The 23,896-nt window shown below is 38.1% G+C and overlaps 1 protein-coding gene across 2 annotated transcripts in view; it reads right to left on the reverse strand.

The window, feature by feature from the left end:
* Positions 1–23,896, reverse strand: part of LRP2 (LDL receptor related protein 2) — a 198,578-nt gene that overhangs the window by 70,829 nt on the left and 103,853 nt on the right. For both annotated transcript variants that reach the window (XM_086718833.1, XM_086718832.1), the window contains exons 28-37: positions 22,882–23,066; positions 21,666–21,894; positions 20,459–20,636; positions 18,518–18,646; positions 12,790–12,956; positions 11,696–11,839; positions 7,598–7,707; positions 5,385–5,562; positions 3,027–3,240; positions 1,261–1,494 (exon numbers count right to left, since the gene is read on the reverse strand). In XM_086718833.1, the coding sequence (XP_086574959.1) occupies positions 1,261–1,494; positions 3,027–3,240; positions 5,385–5,562; positions 7,598–7,707; positions 11,696–11,839; positions 12,790–12,956; positions 18,518–18,646; positions 20,459–20,636; positions 21,666–21,894; positions 22,882–23,066 (1,768 nt within the window). The remainder of the gene's footprint in view (positions 1–1,260; positions 1,495–3,026; positions 3,241–5,384; positions 5,563–7,597; positions 7,708–11,695; positions 11,840–12,789; positions 12,957–18,517; positions 18,647–20,458; positions 20,637–21,665; positions 21,895–22,881; positions 23,067–23,896) is intronic.

A 23,896-nucleotide genomic window follows, 5' to 3' on the forward strand; every position in this document is an offset into this window, starting at 1 on the left:
TCATAACATCATACAGGTAGCCATTTTAAGAGGTTTTACCTGGCCACAATGAATTCAACAGAGCATCAAGAGTGATTGTGGTAAACATTTATAATACATTGAATTGAAAAAAAAATAAAGTAAAAACTTGAGTCCATGATTACATTCTACACCTGAAACTAGTAACACTAAATGTATGTGCAGGTGTACATACACACACAGACTGAGAGTTCAAATGTGCTGAAATATTAACAATTTTTGTATCCAGGTGAAGGGTATAAGGATGTTCACTGTACCTTTCTTTCAACTTTCCTGTGTTTGAAAATTTTCAAAATAAAAGTTATGAAAAAAATTAATTGATTTTTATACTATCTTTAGAAGATGGTAACTTAGATCCATAACTTTTTAGATATGAGTAAACAGTGCTCGCTTCGGCAGCACATATACTAGATATGAGTAAACAAAGATGAGTCATAAGTACCTGTGAATGTAAGTATCAAGCAGGAGCACACTTGGCACCAGAAGCTCCCTGACTTCTTACACTATATACCCTGCCACCTCTTCTGACCATCCACCCCTCCATTCCCTTCACTCTTTTTCTTCCCTTTCTATCTTTTATTTCTATCATTATCCTGTGGCACACTCCTTATGATGCGAGTAAACATTTAGTTCCCCCTGTGGTAACACACACCTAGAAATCTCTTGGTTCATCTAGAAAGCAAGTGATTATTTTCTATGTTCACTGTATATAGGCATAAAGTACTGCAAAAATACAGTTACTAAGGAGATACTAATGCTGTCAACTTATTTCAACTCCTCAAACAGATATTAACAAATCAGATTATGGACTACTTCATTACTATTCTAAGTAGCATAATCTTGACCCTAAATCTCCATTAACTGTTCTTCTAAACACCAACTCTGATTACTTCTTGCAATCTCATGCTACATTCTATCTTTCTCTAGTTCTGTCATTCTCAGTGTGGTCCATGGACCAGTGACATCAGACGACCTGGGAACTTGTTAGGAATGTAGATTCTCTGGCCCTACCCCAACTTACTAAATGCGAAAGTCTGGAGATGGGGTCCAGACCTGGTTTTAACAAGCTCTCCAATTCTGATGCACACTAATGTCTGAGAACTATTCAAGGCAGAACCAGTTTATTTCAAGAGAGAACCTCATTACATGCTGAATCCAAACGTGAAGAAATGCTTTATGGCACCAAGAATTCAACATGGCACAAGACAGAGTGAAATCTTACTTATATTGGAGTTGGCATACCTTGGCCTGCCACTGGCACCATGGCTTCTGAATGATCCGAAAATTGCAAGCTAAAGCCTCTGATTGTCGACAGCATTGAAACAACAAGGAAAGAACTATATGGAGAGCAGGTCCGATTATCAGGATTGAGTTTCAATCCACTGGCACAGGCACATGAGAACAATCCTCCCGGTATAGGCAGGCAAATCTGCTGACAGGCATTCACATTGTTGCTACAGCCATTGAAGGATGTGCCTAAATGAAACCAAAATTAGTTTGTAACTTTTGACCTCACATATTTGCCACTCCATCTCAAATACTTTATACTGGGTCATCAAATAATTAATCAATAACACAATACCTGGGTTAACAACATAAAAACAGCATTGAATCAACTGCAGCTTATACAACTAACACATAAAGGTACCACAACCATTATTTAATAGAGATTAGAGGATCAATGGTTTTTCTTCCACAAATTATATAGGAATTAGAAGAATTAGACAGGTCAGTATGCAAATTCTGATTTTCTTCACCCTTTCGACCTATGTACTGGCATTTAAAATTACATCCGTTTAATTATATGATCAACAATGTGATGGGCATTTGATTTAGAATATATTAAATAATAACATTTAAAGGTTTTTTTCCCTGGGCGCCTGGGTGGCGCAGTCGGTTAAGCGTCCAACTTCAGCCAGGTCACGATCTCGCGGTCCGTGAGTTCGAGCCCCGCGTCAGGCTCTGGGCTGATGGCTCAGAGCCTGGAGCCTGTTTCCGATTCTGTGTCTCCCTCTCTCTCTGCCCCTCCCCCATTCATGCTCTGTCTCTCTCTGTCCCAAAAATAAATAAACGTTGAAAAAAAAAAAATTTAAAGGTTTTTTTCCCATGCAATAAAAACAAATGCCAAGTAGCAAACCTAGGTTATAGACAGCAAACCGTTTAATAAACTTCAGTTACAGACTAAAAGCTGTAAAATATGTCAAAACGTTAAAAAATCACCTCTAGATCATAATGCTAATCTAAGGGGCAAATCAAAAATTACATTATCTATGAAAAAAATGTTGAAATCAGAAAGTATTCCTTTTAAGATTAAAAATTCTATCCTGTTAACATTTTCCTAGCAGGTATCCAACAAATGTTTACTGACCACCTTCAATGTGCCAGCAACTTGTCTAGTTACTGTATATAGAGCAAGAAATAGGATAGACAAAATGCCTGTCCTTAGGGAGGTTACATTCTTTTACATTTTTTTTTTAATGTGTATTTATTTTTGAGAGAGGGAGACACAGTGTGAGGGGGCGAGGGGCAGAGAGAGAAGGAGACACAGAATCGGAAGCAGGCTCCAGGCTCTGAGCTGTCAGCACACAGCCGGATGCAGGGCTCAAACGCGCGAGATCATGACCTCAGCCCAAGTCAATGCCCACCGACTGAGCCACCCAGAAGCCCCGGGAGGTTATATTCTAATGAGAAACAGAGACAACAAACATAGATAATATGTCAGGGACTGCTATGAAGCAAAAGCAAAGTAAGGAGTGATGAAGAAGGAATGGGAATAAGCTTATTCTGAAATCAACCTGGCTTTCCAAATGCCAGATTAGTCTTCGACATTTAGCCAAGTTTATGAGAGGGTTATCATTTTTTTAAATATTTGAGGTAATTTCAACCTACATGCATGTGTATGTATATAGGTCTGTGTGTGGGCACGTATTTTTATATGTAAGTGTGTAGATGTGTGCAATATGCATTATACATTTGTGAATATGTAGGTTTCAGTGACAAATACTTACCGTGTCTGTGATAAACTCGGAGACCCCTCAAATTTGGAATATTCTCTCTCAAGACTACTTTGTTGTCCCCAGTGGCCTTGTCAACTCTTTCAATGACCTCATAGTGTTCATCAGTGTAATAAAGGTAAGAATCATAGACAGCAATTCCCCAGGGGTGGGAAAGATGGTTTACCAGGATCATTCGATTTGTACCATCCACGTTTCCTCTTTCAATCTAAAAAGATCAGAATTGTTGTCATTGACTGATTCATGGTGAAATGAGAGAAAAAACTAACATTCTCGTAATAATAATACCTGACATCGATATAGCACTCTATCCTTTACAGAGATTTTTCCTATTTGTTTTCTCATGTGGTATTCACAATTACATGGAGCAATAGATCAAGCAAATGTCATTATGCCTATTTTACTGATGATGAAGTTGGAGCTCAAGTAAGTCCAACAACTTTGTCAAATGGCACGGTGAAGGAAAGGGAAATAAACCTCTTTAGGCCCTGCATGTGATATTCCGGATAAGGATACACATTCAATATCTAACCGTAGACCATTACCCAGGAGTTGACTGACCCTGCATTTCACATTTTCACCAACAATTTCTGCAATGGGAACAGAAAATATGCTCCACTCAATGACAAGATAACGAGACTTGAATGGGGCAAAGGGTAATGCTGTTATATTAGAAGAGCTAACAAGTCTTAGTGAAAATGACTCTAGAAAACTGGAAAAGAGCTCACAAAAATGAAGTTCCTAATGAGAAATGACAAGTTGTCTGCTTTTGGAAGAAAAATAAAATGTGGACATAACTGGTTTGATTTCATTCCAGAAACTTGTCTCAAGTGCCTCTTCTGTGCCAGGATTTGAGCTGAGTTCTGGCAAGAGAGACAAATGAGGTTTGGCTCACTGCCTTGCTTGACAGGGAACCCAGCAGTTACAAGAGCAGGTTATGCCCTAGAAACTGACAGAAGTTTCAGAAAGCTAGAGCACAGGGAAGATAAGCTTAGAGGGGAGCTTTGAAGGGGTGACCAGGACCAGATTAGCTGACCATGCTCAGCTGAAGTGTTTGGAGCTACTCCTATAGACTGAGCAGTGATCAAACCTATTTTGTGGTTTTATGAAGGTAACAGGTCTCCATCATGAAAGCAAGGTTTATTAATGACAGCCGTCATCCACTCAAGGCTAGAGAGAAGGGGCTCAGTATGGTAGAAGTGGCAAAAAAGGGCAGAACATGAGAAAAGAGGCAGAGGACAATTTGTCAGGATTTTGTAATGGCCAAATAAGGACACAGTTATTCGAGTGAGGGGAAACATGAGGGTTCTGACCTGGGAGAAAAGATGGAGAGTCACACCAATAACAAGCTCACACAGTCAGGAGTGCAGAGCAGATGAAAAAGGGCGAAAGGTGGTGGGCACTGTCTGGAACAGGCTAAGTTGTCCCAGAATTCATGCCATGGGACAAGAGCTCCCTCATCATTGCACACGGGCATCAAAGTCTGTTAAGTGCTTTTAAAGCATCACTGCTCCTTTTTAATCCTCAAAATTTATCACCATGACAAATACATACTAGGAATGAAATTAGCACTTGTTGAACTGATAATGAACTGAAAACCAAACCTACTGCACAATATTATGGTGAACACCAACATCAAAACCAGATCTGAAGTCACTACCATTTAGAAGGCAAGGAAGAGACTTAGCGCACATTCGATTCCATATCCATAGCAATATTTTAACTGATCAAGTTATTATTGAGCACCTTCTATGTGCCTTGTCCCAGCTCAATTGCATAAGTACAACAGTGATGATCAAATACTATGTCTGTGAATGAATTAAATTATATAGTTTCTGCTTCTTATTGCAGAATATAAAATTACCTCCATAGGGGAGTTTTCATATATGTGCCAACCATATCAAAACATTAGAAAATGACACGTAGCTAAGAGAGGATGCTGTGCACAGGAACTTGGTATGTACATTTTTTCCCCTTCAGTCTCTACAATTGGAGAGCATAGAGAACTTTCAAAGAAAAGCACTGAAATCACTAACACATGAAAGAAATGGCTCTTACAAGTCAAGTAAGAAATGTGAAATGGAAATATTTGATCTTGAAAAAAAACAAAGGATGATGAAAATGGCAATGAACATTATTCTATAAAGAACTATGCACATACTAGAAAATATTGGACTAGAAAATATTCAACTACGGCAATATTTGCTCTAGGGAAAAATGTTATTGGGAGAAAGGATAATACATCACTGGTCCACGTGGCCAAGTGAGATTGTTTAGGAAACACAGCCACACAAGGAACGATCATGATCAGCTATACACACTCAGCAATAAAGACCAGTAGGGTGTGCATACCACTCCCGTGCTGGTGACAGCCCAGTAGAGTTTCTGCTCCTCAATATCAAGGGTGATAAACTCCAGGTGTTCAAGGTTCCCAGTGAAGAGAACTTTTGGAAATGTGCCATCCATGTTAGCACTTGCAATCTTGGCAGGAACACCACTGTCCGTTCCTTGGTCCGACCAGTACAGTTTCCTACAACCATGAAAGAACACCAGCATTTAATAACACAATTTCAGGGGCGCCTGGGTGGCGCAGTCGGTTAAGCGTCCGACTTCAGCCAGGTCACGATCTCGCGCTCCGTGAGTTCGAGCCCCGCGTCGGGCTCTGGGCTGATGGCTCAGAGCCTGGAGCCTGTTTCGATTCTGTGTCTCCCTCTCTCTCTGCCCCTCCCCCGTTCATGCTCTGTCTCTCTCTGTCCCAAAAATAAATAAACATTGAAAAAAAAAATTAAAAAAAAAAAAAAAATAACACAATTTCATTGAGTATTTAAAAGAATTGCCCTCGAGATGTGCTCAAGTCAATGGAGGAAGTCTAAATCATTAATATCTTGTGACATACAATGTGGAAGAGTACATAACCAGTGTTCTATCAATGTCTGTATTTTTCCTAGTTATTATTGGGGTAGGATGCTAGCACCCTGCATTGGGAATCTTTTACCATGGTCAGACAATTTGGAAGTTTATGACTGACTAAGAAATAGCCTACATCAATGGTCAATCCCTTTCAAAGAATCATGCACTGTGCAGTGCCCTGGGAAGGACAAAGCTGATGTAAAAGTTGGCAAGTACCTCTCTGTTCACCTCTCAGGCCTGTTATTTAATTCTTATCTAAATCATCATCTAGCACAAGACCAGCTACTTTCTTTTCTGATTTCTGTGATGGAAAATGTAATATTACACACAAACCCTAATTGCCACACAGAATTGCCAAACCCATGATATATAAAATTTCATTAAAATATATAGGGTTGCTTTCTATTTCCACTGAGGACACACTGTCTAGATTTGAATCTCAGTTTCCACTCCTTTCTATCTCAGCTGCTGCCATAGCCTCATGAGACAATCCTCTTACACTCTTTCCCCACAAGTCTTCAAACCCCTTCATTCTGATCTTTATTTGCATACTTCTTGCATGCCCGTCCCATGCGCCTCATCTTCAAGTCTAAACGTCCCTACTTGTAAGTTCTCAAACTCTGACATTCTCTGCCTCAACCAAACTCCAATCTCTTCCCTTCCCCCATTTTATTTCTTCTACTGAGCCTGTTCTTCAACCTTAAAACTTGCCTGAGCTCCCAAGCCTTCCGTCGCTCTCTGCCTGGACCTCATGCATAACTATTTTAGCAACATCGTTATTTATTCTCATCATGTCCCATTGTGCCTACCTCACTAACAACTAGCCCTGCGTTCGTGTCGTAATTTTCTTTCTTTTCTTAAATTCCAGGCTATCAAAAGTTTGCTGGACAAAGTCATAAACTCTTGTGAATTCTAAGTTCCTTAAAAATTGAAGCTACCTTATCTTATCTGAGAACTCTCCTCCCTAGCTGAACACTTTCTCCTAATTGGTCTCCCTGCCCCTGGACTCTTCCACTCTGATCCTGACCCATCCTTCAGAAATACAAATTTGATTTTATCATTTCCTTCCTCCAAATTCCCAACTGACTCAAAAGAAAGAAGTGAGATTCCTTAGCAAGATGACATTAAATCCTTCCTTTGGCTTCCATCTTGTCAACTGTCACTAATCTCTAAGACTCTGGCTTCAGCCCTTTACACAATCATGCTAAATACTGTGATGCTTCTGTGCTTTCCTTGTTTGGCCTCAAGTACCACTCCCCAGTTCCCAACCCATTCTCCACCCATGGGAAGCCTTCTCCTCCAAGTTCTATTTCAAATGTTATCTAGCTCCTTAAAGCTTTCCACATTCACTCAAAGTCAGAATGCATTGTTAATTGCTATAATTCCATTTTTAAATGTCTAAAATTCTTTCCTGGAATTAATTTTAAGTCCAGTGTTGCTAATTTAAAGAACATAGAACAAAACACATATTTACATCTTTCATGTTAGATGTAACTCAGAGGTATTCCTCTTTCTCACTGAGATCTGTATTTTTCAAAATGTTGGCATATGAAATCAAAAAAGGTCCTAAGTCTGAAATCTTCCATTTCATCAGGTCACAACATTAACAAGAATGGTGCTGCATAGAGCAGATTGTGTCATTTATGAACGCTCACCCATTAGCAGGATCAACAGTTATGCCAACTGGAATACCAACTCCAAGAACTGTCCCATCGTTGGTAATCAGTGTTTTTCTGTATCTGACATCTCCCCGGAGTTTCAAAACCTATAGCATAAAGTCACTCATTAGAACTGAGTATCAAAACGGGAAACAAAGAAGGCTGAGGTGAAGGAGAACTTACACACACAACAAATTGAGATGAATGGGAGGGTTTGTGTGAGATTCCAATAATCCCTAATTGCATTTCAGGGCTATGAGGAAATCCCCTCAATAGAAAATGAGTAAGAAAAGCAAAATCACCTCTCAAATTCCTATTTCAATTCACCTAATGTTTCAGGAGAGGACATTTATATGGATCAAAGAAGGACTCAAATGGGTGAACATACAAAATCACTGCCTAAGAGAAGCTACAAAAACGTCTTCAGAAAAAGATACAGGAAAACTCTGGAAGACAAATGAAAACCCCACAGCTCTCTTGCATCCCAGTGATGTGGCCAAGGCACCTGGTGGTCCTTCACTGAAAACACAGCTGACCAGACAGTCCAAATTTACTCAGAGTTAAAGTGAATTCTGTGCCACATTAACAACCTGAGTTAAAACAGAAGAGTTCAAATCCCTGCCCATCTAGATCTGACTGGGACAAGTAAATTCACCTGTCTGAACTTAGTTTCTTTATGAATAAGGTGCAGATGATAATGGCACATTGCGCATAGAGCTGTGAGATAATACATGTATGGCATTTAACACAGAGCTCAGTACAAGTGTGTTTCCTATTTTGTTTATTGATCCATTTATTGAACACTTATTATGTAGCAGGCATTATACTAAACAGTATTGGACTGAATCCTCACGACCGTCTGTGAGATAGATACCCATATTACAGATGATGAAAGAGTCCTATGGACATTTAGTGGCTTTCTCAAAGTTACCCACTTTTAATTATTATTGCTCTAATTGCTAATGTTAACAGAACTCTGAAACATCACAGAAAAATATGGATTACCAGACTAGAAGCAGTTTCTTATAGGAACAAGGCTATTCTAATATGTACGTAAGACAGTCTGAGAAGAGAAACAGCTAGTAAGAAATTAGAAAATGTATATTGATTATGTGCACAAAGGTTTTTCTATAAAGTTGCTTTTTAATGCAAATAGATTGTGTATCAATGTTTATGTTGTTTTTGAGAGAGAGAGAGAGAGAGCACATGAGCAGGGGAGGGTCACGGGGAGAAAGAGAATCTTAAGCAGGCTCCACACCCAGGCTCAGTATCATGATCTGAGCTGAAATCAAGAGTCACTTAACTGACTGAGCCACCCACGGACCCCACAGTCTTTATGTTTTTATCTTTGCCCTCTCTCTGTCTCTCTCTATATTTTTTTCCTCCCTCCCTCTCTTCCTACCTCACACACACACACACACACACACGCACACACACACACACACCCCTCTCTTTATTCATTCCCTCACTCTCCTCTCTAAATTTTTCTCTTTCCTGTCTGGTGTCTTTTTTAAATTTGCCCCTTTCTGCCAAAATTTCACTCCTTTTCTTAAGGCTAAGGATCTCTTTGGTTCAAAGGAAAGTTCTTTTCCTTTTTGGGGGATACATCAAGTTCTCTCTCACACAACCATTCTGTAGACTTCTTTTCAGCTACAAAATTACATTTAGTGAACAGGCACACAGCTACCCCTAGTGGAAAGCATTTATTCAGTACTTCTCTTATTTTCAAATTTGAATTAAATAGGAGTAACTCTTATCCTGGAAGGATATTATTCGAGTAAATGGTAAGTGAACAGTATTTCTGTGCCCTTAAGCAATCTAACATTCACCTGAGTCACCACTGATATCACGAAAGGAGAAAAACAATTAAAAAAAACAACAACGCTAAAAGGACAATTTACCTTTAGATCATTATTCTCATGGGCCCTCTGTGGATATTCAAATATATTGATGATTTGAGGGAAAAAGGACTCTGTATTCACAGGATATCTTAGTTTCAAGACGTACTTTTAGTTACTGAGATATAACCCCATTTTGCAGATATGGAAGCAGAAACTCAGAGAAGTTAAGCAATTCGTGCAATATCAAATACCCTTTGAGCAGAGTAAATACAGTGCGTTTTCAAGTCTCAGTCTTTATCAAGTGCTTTTCTCTGCCTGGGGTGCTTTTTCCCTACTTCTTCATTTGGCAGCAATAAATATTGGCCCTCTTTCAAGAAAGACACAGCTGACAAGTCACTGATTCTCCTGCCATTCTCCCTCTCCACACTTTTACTTTGCCCCTAGCCACAGAACAGTTTGTAGTCACTGCTCATATCACACTTAGCACACTGGAACAAAGCTATTTGTTTATATGTCTAGCTCTCAGAGCACGAACTACTTAAAAGCAGGAAAAAATATGTTATTCATCTTTGAATATCCAGGACTAACAATGGGACGGATTCATTTACTAGTATTTGTTCAATGAGTAAGTCAGACTCTAAGCAGGTCTTTTGACTCCAAAGCAAATTATCTTTCCTCTGTGCCTCACTGCATTGGGGCACAATTACTAACTTTAGGTTTATATGATTAGGGTGAACTTACCAAGATACACATTTGCACACACACACTCACTCACACAGTTATCCATCAGCGGGTGCCTTGTCATTGTACCTAATATTGATGGAGGAAACATGTCTCCTGCTTTTGGAAAACTATCAGTTTAAAAGGGAAGACCCCCGTTTACAAAACAAGAGACCAAAAGACAGAGTCTGAACATATTCATTGCCATTCAGAATGAAGACAGCTTTGTGTTAAGCAGACACTAGAGATGTGTTTGGAATTAAGGGTTTTAGGCAGTCAATTGTGCCAATGTTTTAATGGGAGAGTGATATTTTTAGTTGAGATTATGAAAAACTACCTTTTGTCACTGTCAAAGGGGGTTAAAGCAGACTGGATTGCTGGAGTTATCATTATAATAAGGCAAAGTCAGAACAGAACACTGCCTGGGAAGCAGGGCGGTGAAGCTGACTGCTTAAGCCAGTTTCTTAAATTATGTAAAATTCAGGAGCTTATCTAAATAACAAAGGGTTTGAACCAGTATTAAGAGCTGATGATTCTACCTGGCTTGAGATAACTCAGAGGTTAGCATTTGTGCAACTTGCAAACTCCCCTCTAATTGTGTTGCTTGCCTTTGGGAATGTTGAGAGGACTAAAAGAGATCCTGTTTGTAGAAGACTTTGTAGACTGTAACCACTGTTCTGACCAATCTGCTCTAATTTCACCACTTGGCTGCTATGTGCCTTTCTCACCTTCAGCATTTCCCTTTCTGAATACCCCATAGAGAACCAGCTTACTTACTGGCTGGCACCTCACCCTGAGCAGTGAACGGATCACTCTACACAGTCCTGCAGACTGCCCTTCTCACTAAACCCTCCCTTTGGTTTAGAAATTTTCACTTTCAAAATTATTATGAATTAATAACCTTGTCCCAGAATGGAACAAACCAATGCTAGTTGAATTACCTCTGATTTACTCCATGCGATTGCATACCTGTGCCCCATCTAGAATTTCTTCTGGGAATTAGAGTAAAAAGAACACTTATCACACCGAGGAAAAGTATCAAAGGAATTAGAATCAAGTTTCTACTTTCTGTTGCACTGTTAGAAAAACTGCATTGGAGCCATAGAAAGATTTCCATCTTAGAACAGAGGTAACCTATAAATTTGGTTTGGGACTGAAACAGCATTACAGACTTGATGAGGAAAGATAGGGAGGAAAATCTCCTGCCTACTATATTCCTTCCATACCTAATGCTGAATTCCTTTTTTAAACTATTTTTATATATTTTTATAAATTACCTAAAATCCTTTTCTATGAACAAGTTAGTATTGATGCTTAGGAAGAAAACAAAATAGGGCAGTAGAAAGTTCCAATAATTTATTTCTAAAGTGGTTTTACTCCATCCCTTCTAAGACTTTGATAGTTAATACCGATAGCTCCTCTCTTTTGCTTCTGCTTAAAAATAATTTCAAAATCAATGAAAGCATTTCCTGAGAATAGATTTTATATGCATCAAAAACCAGTGTTTGTGTAACTGGTATTATGGAATCATTACCTCAATTGACATTGTTCCAGGATTGGTGTAATATAAGTTTCTTGATATCCAATCTAAGGCCAGGCTCATGGAAGAACCCAACCTAGACAGAGAAACTAATACTGTCCTGTTGGTGCCATCTGTCTTCACTCTGTGAATTTCACCCTGGAAAGAAGGACAAGAAGAGGTGAGCTGGTTCAAAGGCCACAGCTTCCACATGGAAGCACAGCCACTGCTGGCTGCTATGTTTCTTGAACACTCCTCACACTTGGAGGAAAGGCAAAGGTTCAGCGCCATTGGGTGGGCTCGCTGCGTATAATACTATAACACCAGCAACACTTCAAAAATAATGATTTTTTTCAGTGTGTCAGAAGACTCTGCAAGGCTTATCCTTCGGGTTGCTTCTGATATTGGCTACAGAGATTTATTTCTTAACTACTACAGGCCATAGTCATAAAAATAACCCATCAAAGGTGAAAATCAGGCGGCCAGAAGCATATTTTACATAGAGGTGACAAGCCTCAAACAGAAAGATCTTCCTCTCTTCTTTATTTGTAATCTCTTTGCCCCTTCCCCCTCCTCACAGCTTTCTCCTCTAAAGGGTGAGCTCCAATAGAAAGGGAACTGAAGGAGGGCTCTTTTTATCCTGGAGGCAAAGATGCTGAGAAGATCCCAGCAGCCACATCAAATGCTCTCCTGGAATTCTTTCAGAGAACTATTGCTCTTTGTTTTGATTCATAATCATTTTTATATTCATCTAGTATCTTCTATTAGCTTAAAGCTCCTTAGGAGTAATGTTTGTTACTGATTCTTGGTGTGTATTCTACAGTTGGGAGTGGCTAGTTTGGCACAGAGCAAAAGTAGACACTTAATAATTGCTTGCTGAATGAATAAATAACATCCAATAGGTTAAATGTGCCTATTATCTGCTCTTTGCTCCAGGTCAGCCTCCTATTTACATCCTTCACTGATTCAAAAAAACTTAGTGGTAAATTAATTTATTTCTGGACCATTTCCCTTTTATCCACCCAGCAAAAGTTGGCTTATAAGAAGGAAGTAGTGTAGGTAAGCTCTTTGAAACAAGTTATATACTTTGAATGTTATTCAAAACTTACTGGATTCTCAACCCAATAGATGAACTGCTCTGAGTCATCAAATTCAACATCATAACCATTCATTATCCCTGCTATGGGAACCATAGCATCATTGCTCTTCACCTCAGGATTGAGGGAGATTCCAAAAATTATACTGTATCTCACAGTTATTAAGAAAGGTTGATCATCTGTGAAAATAGCAGATATCAGTCAAAATTATATCTTACTATTCCCAGACATTTAGAGTAATGGAAAGCAGTGGATTGTTACCATCTAATAGGATAAAACACCATTGAAGCTTTGTAGCAAAAAATACCATACATGGTAGATATTTATCAGACAATCCAGGGCCTTTGATTGGGTTTCAGAGGGTTGCTAGGTCACCAAATCTCCAACCATACATGCAACACTTCTGGACTTTCCCAACGTAGATCAGTATTTACCTTGCTCTTCATGAATTCCTTACTTACATGGATAAAGCATCCATGTGTGTTGAGCATCACATTCTACACACAGAGAAACCTCACTAATACTGAATTTAAAAAGTGAAAGAAAACATATAGACTATTCAATTTATTAGTCTTAAGTGTGCTCAAAAAATAAAAACACTACCACGTGTGGCTTGGTGTTTATTAGAGATTTTAATTACTAAATAAAATCCAATTTATAATCTCCCCAATTGCTGTTGCCCAATGGCTGTCTTTCACACTAGATTCTAACTCCCAAAAGGTAGTGACTATGTCTGATTTACTATTATGTCCCCAGAACCTCGCATGTAATCGTTGCCAAATAAATATCTGCTAACTAAATGAATGACCACATAAATGAATAAATGGATGGATGCATAAGTGGAAGTGTAAATAGTGTCTTCTAAAGTTCTCAAAAGTATCTGTATTTTGCAACTTTAAACATCCTCAAAATATCTTATTCAAACTAGCAATTCACTTAACCTCCTTAATAGATAAAAGGTCCTTTTTCTTTTCTTTTTCTTGCTTTTTTTTTTTTTTTCTAAGCAGGTTCCAAGGTTTATTTCAAGACAAAACCAACCACTGTGTAAACAGAATGCTTGCATCTTCAGCCCATAAGAAAGCACAAAGTCATACTAGAAGTTGTTTGGTGAGCCTCAAATATGGACTCTGGCCACTCAGGTTTGATAGACTGATGTCTTCTCTCAGATTGGAAACTTGCTGGCTAGGGACCAGAACTGATGACCAAGATTCTTCATCCCTTCCCAGTGCCAAAGACATGGATACACCCTGGCCATCTGTCTCTTCTTCTCTGGTCTAAAGGTCCTTTTTCAAAGATAATCTTTATCCTAGCTGTAGATGCTTTGTCAAAAAAAAAATCCAAAATGATAAAAGTCAAGAGTGACATATTTATAATTCTCTCAGAAAAGGAAAACTGGGGGGCACCTGGGTGGCTCAGTCGGTTAGGCATCTGGCTTTGGCTCAGGTCATGATCTCATGGTTTGTGAGTTCGAGCCCAGCATCGGGCTCTGTGCTGACAGCTCAGAGTCTGGAGCCTGCTTCAGATTCTGTGTCTCCCTCTCTCTCTGCCCCTCCCCCGCTCATGCTGTGTCTCTCTCTCTCTCTCTCTCTCTCTCAAAAATAAATAAACATTAAAAAAAATTTTTTTTAAATAAAAGGAAAACTGGAGTGTGAGTTTCATGTTATGAAGACATGTATATGACATATACCACATATTAAGCAAAATATAAAATGATTAATCATTGCATAATTTTCATCTGCTAAAAATGATGCTTTCATTATTTTGATAATCTGGAAAATTTTCCATCTTCAATGTGATTTTAAGTTTATTCTGAGAGAGAGAGACAGAGCAAGAGTGGGGGAGGGCAGAGAGAGAGGGAGAGAGAGGATCCCAAGCAGGCTCCTTGCTGTCAGCACTGAGGGTCTCGCGGACCGGGAGATCATGACCTGAGACAAAACTCAGTCAGATGCCCAACCAACTGAGCCACCCAGGTGCCCCTGGCTCTTAACTTATTTTAACATCTCATTAGCTTTTCCTTTCTCCTGGCATTTCAGTTACTAAAAATTACTTAGCATTTATAAACCTGGAATAAATTTAAAGTAAATACTGCAGCTATTAATGTTTATATTTTACAAAGTCCTACAATATATAGCATTTCGTCTTTCCATTAAACCTGTGAAGTTGTTTTCAGCTGAGGCCAATGAAACTTGCAGGGGCTAGTGAGAGTGTAGGTTCACAAGCCCATTCTCTCTTAACTGCTCCACGTTGCCTCTCTTCTGAACAAATGAAAGAGCCATAATAATCGCCCCTATTTATTGAGAATATGGGCCATACAGTATGGACCAGATATTATTTCACTTAATTTATCTCCCTGAAGCCTCCAAACCCTGTTTGTTAGAGTGTTACCAACCCCACCCACCCCCAACTTTCAAATGAGGCACAAAGAAATTAAACAATTGTCAGGTCCTCAGACTCCAAAACTTATGTTCTTAATCACAAAAAGTGCAGACTGGGTACTAGTTATTGAATATCAAATTACCACTCAATTCATTTAATTTAACACGCAGTAATAAAATGTGTAAGCTATATTGGGGGTTTATATGTACCTTGAAATTATATTGAGATATTTAATTATTTATTGATTATATGTTGTAAGTGTTCATTGGTTCAGTAAAAACAAGAAGTATTCCCCAATTTCACAGTAGAGATTACTCAAAACCGAATACTGCTCTTTTTAATGTGTAATTTTCATTTTGCTTAATTGGAGGAATTCTCAACCAAAGCACCTAAAGAACTGCATTTCTCATCCATCGAACATGGGCTTTCTTGATTCTTCCCAGAAGCACTCCTCTCAAGCCCTACCCAGCTCTACTCCTTTGGCCACTATTCCTTTGTCAGGCTAAGTCTCAGGCTCTTGATCTGATCGCTGCTGGCATATTTGAGAAAATATATATACCACTTACCACTAGTGAACATTTATGGGCAATGAACCAGAGGGTGGGAGTCATTTAGTGCTGCACTGGCAGAAAGTGTGACAGCCAAGGCGAAGGATGATACCAGAGAGAGTGCATGAAAAGTGTTCTGTGGGAAAGATAAAACGAGTGATTTGATGACACAATACAGCCATAAGGGAATAAATAGGCGGAAAACACAGGAATGAAGAGGGAGCAAGAAAGAATATCGGAGGGCTTTGTCATTCACTGAACATTTACTGAGTGCTACTGCGTGCAACGAGCAAATATCAATGAATCAGGTGGAGGCTTAATCATCAAGGAACTTGATTCTACAGAACTAGGCAAAGTATATGGATTCTGGATCATAATGGCCATGAAGGAATATGAACAAAAGTACCTGGGGTGGGATGGGAAGGAGTTCAGAAGGAGGTGATATGTAAGCCATCCTACCACAGTATGTCTTTTGAAATTAAAAATCATTACTTCATTTTTATTCTTTATGTCATGATCCCATTAAGATTAGTACTAGCAGGGCAAGAAGTAAAGAGGAAGCAGTTGGTAATGGGAAATTTATGTTGTAATTGAACAGCAATGTTTACTACTTCCTAGCTAGGTTCCCCTTAACTCAGATGTTGCACTAAATGATCAGCGCATCAACCTTTCTAACAGTGTGTGCAAGGAGTGTTTTCTTCTTATGTTGCACATAATCACTGAGACAATTGTCTTGTGTCTCGCTCACACTGAGTCAGAAACTCATTTTGGATTGGAGGTTGTTTATTGTAGAGGACGCTGGGCGTTGTTTCGGTTTGCTTTTGTTGTTGTTTATTTGGTTTTGGCATTGTGGAGAACATATTTTTGAAAGAATAAAAAGCTATTTTATGCAGAGAAAGTTCTTGGCTTAAAATTTTATGTCGCCTCATTAGGAAAAAATAGAAATATCTCATAATTCCCTTACCCACTGTAACCACTATTGGTGCTTATGTGTGTTGTCTCCCAGATCTTTTTAATGCATATTTTTACATGGCCAGTGGTGAACAGCCTGCCTTTTCACTTAACCTCATCGTATGCACTTCCAAAGATATTCCAGACATTTAGTAAACAATATTTTTAAAGCTATTTAGCCTGTAAATCAAGTAAAATGTTTTCATCTATAAATGTTAACAAGTCTTCTAAGCTTCTGATTGAAAAAAATGTGCCCCTCTTTTTCTTAGTTAACATATATTGGCATTCAGTTACCCAAGTGGTACTCAAAAATCAATTGAGCAATACTAAAAAAGTTCCACCTCAGTAAAGTCAGCCAATAGAAAACCCACTAGTGGAATTATTTGTGAAACAACAAAAGCTACTACTTAGATATCAATCACCATCAGATCGTTACATTGATTACACCAATCCCCAATGCACAGTTCAACAACCTTTGCATGGTGAAAGAATGCTTTGTATCCAAAATGTCTATAGCCCAGTTTAATCTCCTGCTGAAAGACTCTGAGGACACACTAAATTAAACAGTGTCAACAAGGATTAGGTGCATAATAAGTCTCTGAAGAAAAATGGCAAATGCCAATCCCTTTGTAAGCATTACCAATAATTAAAATCTTTCATCATGAAAGTATCATTGCAAAATATTATATCTTGATGGAATTCAATTTTCAGTAAGCCCACATTTGCAAAATCTGTAAACACCATTAATTTCCTGGATTCAGCAAAAATTTTCCACTTGAAAAATAACTTTCCCTCTAGATTAAGATTCTGTTTTCTCTTAGCTTAAGGATTTTTTATCATTAAATATTTAATTTTAACTTGTCTGCAACCATTTTTGTCAGGACCAAAACACATTCAAAAACTAAAGTCAAAGACCTTGAATTTAGAATAACTCTCTAGATTTTTAAGCAAAGGTAAATGATTTTTAAAAAGACTTTATTATTGGGGGCAACTGTGTGGCTCAGTCAGTTCAATGTCCAACTCTTGATTTAGGCTCAGGTCATGATCTCGCAGTTTGTGGGTCCCAGCCCCGCATCAGGCTCTGCACTGACAGCACAAAGCCTGCTTAGGGTTCTCTCTCCCACTCTCCACCCACTCCCTGCTCACACTCTCTCTATCAAAAATAAACAAACATTAAAAAGACTTTATTTTGTATCATGTACATACTCCAGCAGAAATCTCTTTTTTGGATTGACTGTATCTTTCCCTTTTGTTCTCACTCCCTAATAATACTAATAATAAGAAGAAGAATATCTCCATCAACCCAGTAAAGTATCTTGGATGAGACAAAGATTAAATTGCTCAAATAATCACTTAACAATCTTTCATACAAAGAAAACTTTCATTTTTAAAATACCAGATATTAAAGTTATTGCAGTTGGAGTCAGAAGGCCTATGCTAGAACACTCATCACTGACTATTAGTGACAACAATAAAAATGAGATAAGGAACCTGAGAGAAGGAAGCCATACACAAGTGTTAAGAATCCTTACTTCCTAAGTGCAGAATTTGGAGCTTCCCATTATCACTGCTTGTCTAACTGTAACCAGGTAAAAGAAAACGTGAGCTTAAGGATTGTTGAGTCATATCCACACATAATATGAGCTTTATATACAGAAACTATTACAACTGAGGTGCTCAATTAAATCACCCCACATGGCATGCGTACTCCAAGGGAACACAGCACACGTCCCACATGGCATGCGTACTCCAAAGACTTGCTGAATCAAAGGGAACACAAGCACACATTCTGTTAGCAAGTGGCTTAGAGCTCACACTGCTCTGCTAAACTAAGGCAGCCTCCACACTTAAAGGGCATACGGTACCTCTCAAGCAAGTCACAGAATCGTAAGAAAGACTCCATCCTGAAGGACAAGCACAAGAATAAAGGTGCGGCGTCTGTGAGGAAAGCAAGCATAGGTGGCTGCAGGAGGAAGAAGCACATGAATTTTCACCTGTAATGGAAAAAGAAGAGAAGAAAACATTCACCTCCCACATTAAAGTGCACAGAGTGAATTAATAAAGAAAATGTAGTAAAATGTAGTGCACACACACACACACACACACGCCATATCATTCAGCTGTAAAAAAGAAAATCTTGCCATTTGCAATCAGCATAAACTAAGTGAAATAAATCAAAGAGAGAAAGACAATATACTTGTCTATACTATAGTATACTATATGATATACAATATGATATAACTTATGCTATAAGTTATATAACTTATAAATACTATGTGCTGTAACTTATACGTGACATCTAAGAAAAACCAAATTCATATGGAGAACAGATTGGCAGTTGCCAGATGCATGGAGTAGGTAGTGCACAAAATGGGTGAAAGTGGTCAAAAGGTATAAACTTCCAATTACAAGATAAATAAGTCCTGGGATGTTATGTGCAGCATTATGACTACCATTAACAGTATTGTATTATACATTTGAAAGTAGCTGACAGAGTAGATCTTAAAAGTTCTCATCACACACTCTCTCTCACACACACACACACACACACACGTTATAATTATGTATAATGGTGGATATGCACTAATCTTATTGTCATTATCATTTCATAATATATACATTTATCAAATCATTGTGCTGTGCACCTAAAAATATAATATTATATGTCAAATTTATCTCAATGTAAGTAAATAAATAAATTTTTAAGTATGCACAAAGTCATGCTGTTATTGTCCCCCTGGAGGCCCCCAGTAGAGACTCAAATAGATTAAGTTACCTATGTTGGTTTGGTTTTTTCCTAAATTACTTTACCCTTCCCCGGCATCATGCTTTCAACACAAAGCTCATAAGAGAAATAAGAGAGAGAAATGACTTGCCCAAGGTCACAGGTCAATCCTATCTATAACCAGCTTATGAACAAATAGCTACTGAGTAACCCAAAGCTCAGTAATAGAAATACGATGCCAAATAACATGTGTCTCCTTGCCTAAGCTAAAAAATCTTTTTATATTAAATGAAAATGTGCATGTTCCCTTTGTGACCTTGAAATTTATCCACTATTGTCCAAATTTTGGTTAGATAGTAATCTTTTATCTCTCTATTGATATCTTTGTGCGTCTCTGCTTTTTAAAATAAGGGAACCTATGTGCACCCCAGGCTCACAGGATGTCCTCTAGATCTTATACATTCTTATTATATATATTGCATTAGATTCATTAATCTATTCATTCACTCAAAAAACATTCACTGTGCTCTAAGCACTATTCTAAGCACTGAGAATACTATAAACATGGGAGCAGATATTCTAAAAAAGGGAGATAGAACTAAACTACCAATGTCAAATTTTTAAATCATCTAGCCACACACATATCTAGGATGTGTGGCGTATATCACATCTACATCTAGGATGACTTGGGATAGCTACACCTACAGGGCACTGGCGCCATAATAAACGAGTCCTAAGAATAAGCTCCTTTAGATCACAGAAGGGTAGCAATAAAAGGATCTAAGGGACTATCTGGTCTATGCAGTATTTGTCAGCCGAGGAAACAGGGATTTAGAAATTGTCACAGAGACAGTAGCCAATTGCTGAATAAAATGACACAGTTTAGGTCTGTTGTTGTTACATACAAATTTTTAGTTTACCATGATAAATAAAAGTAATGAAAATGTTAGGACTGCGGTGGTTAGTAAAGAAGAAGGGAGTATATTGCCCAAACAAATAGGTGTACAACATTGTACACTTAGCATTCTCAGAATAAGTGCTTTCCAAGCTATTCCCAGGCAAGTGTCTCTATATCACTTACTATTAGGTTGTTTCACAGGATGAACTGCAACAACCCCTAGGGGCTGCTGAATATTACGAATTATGACTGACTGGTTTCCACCATGCCACTTATTGGCTTGCAAAACCTGATAAGTAGAGCGGTCAGTCCAGTACACAGAGTCTTCAAAGATAGTTAGGGCATAGGGATGTCGCAGAATCTGTGAAGTGAAGAGAAAAGATGAGACTTTGCCAACAAGTACAAACCAAGGCAAAAAATGTAGAAAAGGATATCGTTTAGCATTTAATCATTTAAGACATAGGGAAGTCATTGTTCAGGAGACAGACAAAAAATACACTGCTTGACCTATAATTATCCCACTATAGCACTCAAGATACTTTCACATTTTTGTCGCTTTCACATTGAGAAAGCACTTTCACATTGTGTCGCTCAGTCTTCATTTTTTCTCTGGTCATTACACTGGGCATCCATTTTACAAATGAAAGCAACACTGAAGGGCAGAAAGTAAGGTGACTTATCTGTATCCCCTACTCCCAAGCCTTAGCCCCCTCCCCCGTTATCACCACTTGTTATCCAATGCTATTTCTGCCACTACAGATTCACATAAATCTGACCAGCCTACTTGCATGCTTCCTGAAGGGAGGGAGGCCCTGCCAGGGCCCCTTAAAGCCACAGAACTATCACCAATGGCAATTTTAAATAATGGCTCTTCGCTAAAATATATATTTCCTATATCTTCCCATTCAAATTGTGAAAATAAATTCACCATAATTTTCTGAATAAAAGTTGATTAATGTACAGAATTGTTGAATCAGTATGTTGTACACCCAAAACTAATATAGCATTGTATACCAATTATACTGAAATTAAAAAATACAAAATATACAACAGGCTATGATTTAACTGAGAAAGCTAAATATAAATTATTAATTTTTGCTTAACGCACTTTTTTAAAGTGTAGAAGCAACAGATTAGCCTCTACAGATCAACTTAATCACACAAATCGTTCCCAGACATGGCACAATCTGACCATGAACTAGAATAAAAATATTTATTTTCTGTTAGTAAGGAAAGATGGATTGGCCCTCACTCCTGTTGATATTTCCTGGATTGACCTTGTAATGTCTAAGATACAAAAATTAATCGCTTAGTTCTCTTGTTAACTCTATTTGCTTTCTACTAAGCCGCTATTGTGGGTTCAGCGTGGTCTTCCTCAAAACCAACTTACCAAATCACTGGCTATCACCTGCCTCCGATGCTGTCCATTATAATCACAATAGTCTATGTAGTCAAGATAGGAATCTATGAAATAGAGCAGTCTGTTGGGGTAGTCAATAGTTATGCCACTGGGCCAGAAAATCTTGTCCTGAACAATGACAGTGCGCAGACTGCCATCCATGCTAGCTCGTTCAATACGAGGGTGATGGCCCCAGTCAGACCAGAACATCAAATGGTCACTGTGGAAAGAAATCAGTTACCAGTCAGAAAGGATATATTTCAATAGGGAAAGTAACTGCCATTTTAAGTAATACAACATCATCTTTATGTTCTGCTTAAAGTAAATCATCTCTAATTCAGAACATCTATACAGAGTTTATTATTTCCTCTGAGTGTCACAAAGTAAAACTGTAATCATAATACAATCATAAGCCATCTGGGTGTTTCTAAAATGTTCATAAAACATGCAGTACATAATGACAATGAAAGTCTCAATGCCTATTCATGTTTCTGTACAATCCACAAATAGTTGATCTAGAAAAATCCATCTGGCCTTGTTTATCTACCCTGTCATTTTTTAAGATAAGAGTCAATTTATTCATCATCAGAGATTCATCATAAATTTCACTGGTGTGTATTACTTTATAATATCTAGGAAATCTATATTGCATCAAGCATAATTTGTCTAACTCACGATCTTACAGAGAAGAACTGAAGTTAGAGAATTTTAAGTAAATTCAAGGAAAGAAGCCATCAAAGGTTTCCAAGCACATGGGAGAATTTCTTCTTCCCGTTACAACCAGCGGGCAAAACTTTTCTTCCTTCCATGACATAAAACGGAGTTCTAATAAACATGAAATCTTGCCTTTTTGGTTGTATAACCATGTTACAGCAAACTGGCCCGTCTATGGAATACCACTGAATGCATTCATTAGAGACCTAATTATATAATTCTATGACAATCAATTCAATAATTGTGTTACCAAGCTAATAAATCAATGTGTTCTTTAATTGAACAACCAATGGCTCTTATGTACTTTATGAAGAAGAGTATACAGATAAAGGAAGGGTACCAATAACTACTTGGATGGTTACCATATCTATAGAAATGTTTAAACAAGGTTTCATTTAAAATCTTAAGATACACGTATAGGCCATATCATGCTATTATTGTTTTTCCCTTATAACCATTTCAAGGCGATATCATTAAAAAAAAAAAATCTTACCTAATTCTGGGATCTAATGCTAGTCCCCTTGGATTTGATACATTATGACTAATCAGCACAGTCCTGTGAGTCCCATCCAGTTTAGATACTTCAATTGTTTCCAGAGCATAGTCTGTCCAGTAAAGATTGCGACCTACCCAATCTACCACCATACTTTCAGTCATGGTGACACCACTGTTAAGTAGCTAAAGAAAAAAGGTGAATTAAGAGTGAATTCTGCAGAGAATGAATAAATTGAAATTATGTAAATAATTATATGAATAGATTGAAGTTCTATGAAAATCTAGAATAAGGCAACTAAACTTGTCCTAGGATTGCTTGTAAGGATTAGAAAATGTTGTCTTCCATGTAGCTAACCACCAAATCAACAGTACGGCATTCCACGAAAAATATACTACATTTTGTAGAATTGAATACTCTGGGATAACTCTATCGTTGGGTGAGTGTGTACTTTCATTTGGTTTCAAAGCTTTTGCATTTAAACAAAAGCTCTATCCATTCGCTAAATTGGCAACACTATGAAACTTTATAACGTTCACATGCCAAAATAATATCTTTATTGATTAAATGCCAACAATTACAAAATAAAGTCCTAAGGGGCAGAGGAAACATAACCATCAAGGGTCGAGAAACTGAAACTGTGGGAGATGGATTGAGAAATATAACTAAATTAAAGCTAAAGAAAAGCAACCCCTTAACTACCCTGCATTTTCCTCTGCTCTCATCCACTAGGGAAAAAAAAAAAATTACAAAAGCTATGTCAGAGAGTTTCTGAAGTCTCTGTGTCATGTGACCTGGAATTTAGAATCATGGATCCACCTTCAGACGTCACATTCTTTTCTAAAGCACGCATATACTGGGAGTTATGAATGCCCAGGCCCCTTGGGTGCAATGTGGTCCAAAAGGAAAAATGAGAGCTACCCAGGATGAGGTAGGACCTGTTCTCACTGATTGAGTAAGAGTAATAATCCCAAGACAGGGGGACTAGTGAGGCCATAGATCAGTAGAAATGTAC

Source organism: Puma concolor, chromosome C1 (assembly GCF_028749965.1).
Source record: "Puma concolor isolate L17-30 chromosome C1, mPumCon1.1.hap2, whole genome shotgun sequence".
Taxonomy (NCBI): domain Eukaryota; kingdom Metazoa; phylum Chordata; class Mammalia; order Carnivora; family Felidae; genus Puma; species Puma concolor.